A 4,540-nucleotide genomic window follows, 5' to 3' on the forward strand; every position below is an offset into this window, starting at 1 on the left:
TTTATGTTAAATTTATCATGGCATGGAAGCAATACTTATAAATAGTTTGACTCTTCAAGGGACTATTAAGCTTTATAAACTCATCCATTATGTAGCATATGATTTTGTAGATATAGTTATGAGTTTCATTAACCTCTCCTATGTAGGTGTCTTTTTTTTAGCTGATTATTGGTACAAGCCATTGCTTCCCACTGTATGATGAAAGTCTAGGGGTGAGCACGGGTAGTGGGTAGAACCGAAACCTGCGGGTAGAACCGAAACCGAAACTGGAACCTACCCGAAACGGACACTGTGTGGGTAGGTTATGGTTCAATTTTATTGGAACCGAAACTATGCGGTTCTGGTTCCGGTCCTACAAGTTTCGGAATCGAAACCTAGAAAAAGAACCTGAAGCGGGTACCCGTCCTGGAACCTGCTTGGAACCTGTTTGTGTTTTTGTTTTGATTGAGAAATTTTATGTGAATTGTAATGAATTTGATTGAATTCAAGTGTTGCCTAGAGATTGGAGCATTTATGAGTCATATTGAACACAAATGAATGAGTAATCAAAAGTTAAAAACTATTAAATATAGGTTTTCTTAATTTGTTAGGGGTGTATTTGTAAACTTTTAAGGTATTTTTGTCATTTCTAAACTAATAAGGGGTAATTGATTTTTTGCAGAGTATCCAGGTAAGGAACGGAAACCTACATTTCAGGTTCCGGTTCCTTGAATTTAAGAACTGGAACCTACATTTCAAGTTCTGGTTCCTTTTTTGGAACTTGCACTGTGCTTTCCCGGTTTCGGTTTCCCCGAAAAATGCAGGGTACCCGGAACTGCTTACCCTTAGATGAAACTAGTGAGTTAGAGAGCATCAAGTACCGGACTCTACTATTATGCTGTTAATATTTCACACTTGTAAAGATTATTATATGTAGTGTTGATGAACGTATAAAGACAGTATTATATGTTGTGTTGTTGAATATATAAAGATCTTTATGCAGTGGAATACAAAGAAAAAAACTGCTATCCAAAAGGGTTCCGCTAGCTAATACTGTTGGTAAATAAATGTCTGAAGTCTTCCCTGAAAAGTACAGCTTGTCGACCTGAAATCTTAACCATTTATGCCTTCCATTAGAGGTTCACAATCAAAATTTGTATGGTCCAACACTGGTCCAAGTCTGACTACCTTTGGTATGATAATGTTGTTCCTAACAGAACACACAACTGGGTTTTCCCATTGCAGAAGTGATCCAACAAGATTTGCACGTATGGTCAATGGAAAGATACGAGGCCATCTTTCACTTTCATATGATCTGAGAGCATCTTCCACAGATGCAGATGTACACTTGGTTGCATTTGCAAGTTTTTTTGCAAGAACTACTGCATCCTCCAGTGCACAACAAGCGCCTTGCCCTAGATTTGGAGTCATTGGGTGCCAGGCATCTCCTACCAGCACAACTCTTCCTCTTGAAGCAGGAGGACTTATTGATGGCCACAACCAACGGTCTACGAGGGGAGTTCTGATTATTGTCTCATCTGGGGTAAGATCTATAATGTCCAACAGCTCCACTGGCCAGTTCCTGACTAGGTCTTTAGCTTGCTTCTTCAACATAATTGGATCAGTAATTTTCAGACCTGCAATGAGAGACGTCTTAGATTGTTAAAACAATTTAGTAGAACTAGAAAGTTTGTGCGATGTAGCAATAGGTTCTGAAGATAATGCAGTAACTTTGAGTTACTTTTATCTAATACATACTACTAGAAACCACATTACGATATTGAAGTCAGAGGGATCAATAAATTTAATTGTTTCATATATTTGATTTCATATAGCATTATTTTAGGCAAAGATAATGGATTAGAGGATGTAAGAATGACTTGTTAATGTTTTGCACTAGATGAATGAATTCAGATTAACTCATACAGAGCAAGTGCAAGACCTGGAGATGGGTTGTTGAAGCAGATAAACCAGTAAACTTTTGTAGGAGAAACAGGAACATATCCGGCACGCAATCCTCTTCCATAGATGTAATTAACTTTTGGTTCAAATGGCTGCCCACTGGGATAATATGCGAGCCCACGGTAAGCACAATGACCTACATAATTAGGCTCAGAGAATCCCATCCACTTAGCTATAGGAGAACGAATCCCATCGCACCCAATAACTATCTGTAGAAACATGACAAGAACTCAAATTAGAGATCAAGATATTCTGAACAATAAAATTTAACCGGGAAATTGACATAATATCTATGTAACCTTTGCATGTAATTGAGTCCCGTTCACTAGCTCCAAAAGAGTGCCGCCGTTTGCACATGTTTCTATCTTAGCCAGTTTTGAAGAAAAATGGACCGACTCTGGAGGCAGTTGATTGGCAAGAGTCTCCAAAAGAATTCTCCTTTCCACCGCTCGGACCTCTTGGCTGCACCACTGATGGAACAATTAAAGATAATATAAATGATTGGGACAGTATATAGGATGATCACTTCATGGATTACCTTTCATCTTCATCTTTGAACTTGAAGGAACGCATCTCCCTTCCATCTTCGGACTTTATTGCCATCCTGCACCGCTGATCCCAGAACTCGGTGGTAATAAATGATGCATTAAGAGAAGAAGAAGGTAATTTTATATATCTTAGTTCAAGAAGTCTATGAGGGAAACAAGATATACCCTTGAATTTCTAGGAATTGGCTCCTGAGGTCACTTCCAACTCCGATTGCATCTAAAACACGCCATCCATTCTTGAAAAGGGTGAGAGAAGTTCCTCCAGTTCGAAGTGAATCTGCTTGCTCAAGCACCAATGACCCAACTCCAAGCCTAATGATTTAGAATTCGCCAATTAAGCATTGCAAATAATTATTTCAAGGAAGAAAGATTAAAGCATGGCAATTCCATAATTTCTTTCACTTCAAACAAATGGCCATACAAAAGTTAGCTCAGATTAAGCAACGTTTTATTTAATGGTTATTATGTAATCTGACCTTTGTAGAGATACTGCAGTAGCAAGTCCAGCAATCCCAGCACCGACAATGACAATATCCTCTTTCCTAACATCCCCTTCAGCTTTAGTGCTTGATACATGAATTGGTTTGGTTATGGTTCTGGTTCGAAAATTAAACCACGAATAGCTTTGCGAAAAGTGAAGCGCTCTATTATGAAGATGAGATGAAGAAGAAGGTAAAAGAGAAGAGTTCAGGAACGGAGGAGATGAAGAGGCCACGGCCATTGATGCTTTGTAATGACTATGCAGATTTTGTGACGATATTATTTCTCAAGAGAGACGGGGGATACCCAGATTACCCACGAAATTAGTGGTGGACATAAAACGGTAACATTCAACCGGATTTTTAATTTTACCCGCGAAATAGGCTTTGATACGCAACGTCTTTTAAGTTTGGGCCAAAAGCCCAAAAAGGCCTTTACACAAGTGGACAATCAAATAAGTCAACGGGAATAATTTACCAGTAACCTCGTGTTATATATATATATATATATAAGCTATCCCGACTCACATTAGAGCCTATCTAATCCTCAGGAATATGAAATACCCTACAAGCCAAATGAACCAAGGTAATTGCACAAATGTAATAGGTATCTCTCCTGTTACTTGAACACAATACCCTTTGGGTATAGCTAACCCAAATGGCTAAAGGATTTGCCATCTGGCCACAACTATTGTGAACAAGCGTTCCATCTTGAATATCTTGATATCTAGAAATTCCAAAATCTTGAACGGTTTCCTAGAATGGTATCATTCCTTCTTGGAACGGCTTGAATAATTCTTTGAATGGGCGTTCATCGAGATCATTCTTGTTTGCTTTGAAGTTTCTGCAACCTTGACTTAAGCTCAAAAAATTATAAGTGCAAATCTTGACTTTAGCTTAGAACGAGCATTCTTCTCATGGAACGGGCATTCCTCTCATCGAACAGGCATTCCTCTTCACATCGCAAAGAGTGTCAAGATTCCAAAGCTATGAACGAGGTGATAGAACAAAGTCATTCATGTGGAATGGGATGAAAGAATGATCGTTCTTCTTGTTCATTCCTTCTTAGATCGCAAATGATGTTCAACTCGCAGATGTGTGTTATCCTTTTTGGATAAGTCTTCAGATGTTTGGAACGACTTGTTGGAACGGTCATTTCTTCTTTACTTAAGTTTCAACTCAACTGGATGCTTGCTTCGTTTTGGGCAAAACCATGAACAAGGTTATGGAACGAGATCGTTTCAAATTGGAACGACTTGATTGAGGATTACTTTCCAAAAATATTGAATGGATAAATTTTTTTTACAAGGTATACTCGTAATATTTTTTAACAAGTAAAGAGCAAATTGTCCTTTATTTGTAGTTTTATTTTATGCGTAAGAGCCTTTTACAATATTTTACTTGTAATTGTCCTTGGGTTTTAAAATTTGCAAAAAAAAAAAAAAAAAAAAAAAAAAAAGGCCCTCAATATCGTATTGCTTTATAATTTTGAGGGTTAGGAAGATATCAGTTGTTGAAAGTCTCATGTATGCTTAGGTTTGTACTAGACTTACATTGCTTTTGCAGTTTGAA

General features: G+C 37.8%; 1 protein-coding gene across 2 annotated transcripts; it reads right to left on the bottom strand.

Annotated features, from left to right (window-relative positions):
* Nucleotides 1–1,075: 1,075 nt before the first annotated feature.
* Nucleotides 1,076–3,210, bottom strand: LOC116109166 (monooxygenase 2-like). Of its 2 annotated transcripts, XM_031395392.1 has the most exons (6): nt 2,966–3,210; nt 2,655–2,801; nt 2,480–2,545; nt 2,241–2,403; nt 1,922–2,150; nt 1,076–1,616 (listed from the first exon to the last, which is right to left on the bottom strand). In XM_031395392.1, exons 1-6 carry the CDS (start codon nt 3,208–3,210, stop codon nt 1,093–1,095), a joined length of 1,374 nt encoding a protein of 457 aa, XP_031251252.1. In that variant the 3' UTR covers nt 1,076–1,092. The 2 variants fall into 2 exon arrangements, with proteins under 2 accessions (XP_031251252.1, XP_031251253.1); XM_031395393.1 differs by lacking the exon at nt 2,966–3,210 and having other exon boundaries at nt 1,078–1,616; nt 2,480–2,553; nt 2,655–2,795.
* Between the last annotated feature and the right edge of the window lie 1,330 nt (nt 3,211–4,540).

This window comes from Pistacia vera, unplaced genomic scaffold (genome assembly GCF_008641045.1).
Source record: "Pistacia vera cultivar Batoury unplaced genomic scaffold, PisVer_v2 Contig573, whole genome shotgun sequence".
NCBI classification, from domain to species: domain Eukaryota; kingdom Viridiplantae; phylum Streptophyta; class Magnoliopsida; order Sapindales; family Anacardiaceae; genus Pistacia; species Pistacia vera.

What these genes read in the sequence shown, in the direction of transcription:
- LOC116109166 (XM_031395392.1), bottom strand. Translation starts at nt 3,210, where the DNA reads ATGGCCGTGGCCTCTTCATCTCCTCCGTTCCTGAACTCTTCTCTTTTA. An exon ending in ACTGCAGTATCTCTACAAAG is followed by an intron (nt 2,802 to 2,965) that starts GTCAGATTACAT and finishes CTAAATCATTAG; the next exon opens with GCTTGGAGTTGGGTCATTGG. An exon ending in CTTCAACAACCCATCTCCAG is followed by an intron (nt 1,617 to 1,921) that starts GTCTTGCACTTG and finishes CTCTCATTGCAG; the next exon opens with GTCTGAAAATTACTGATCCA.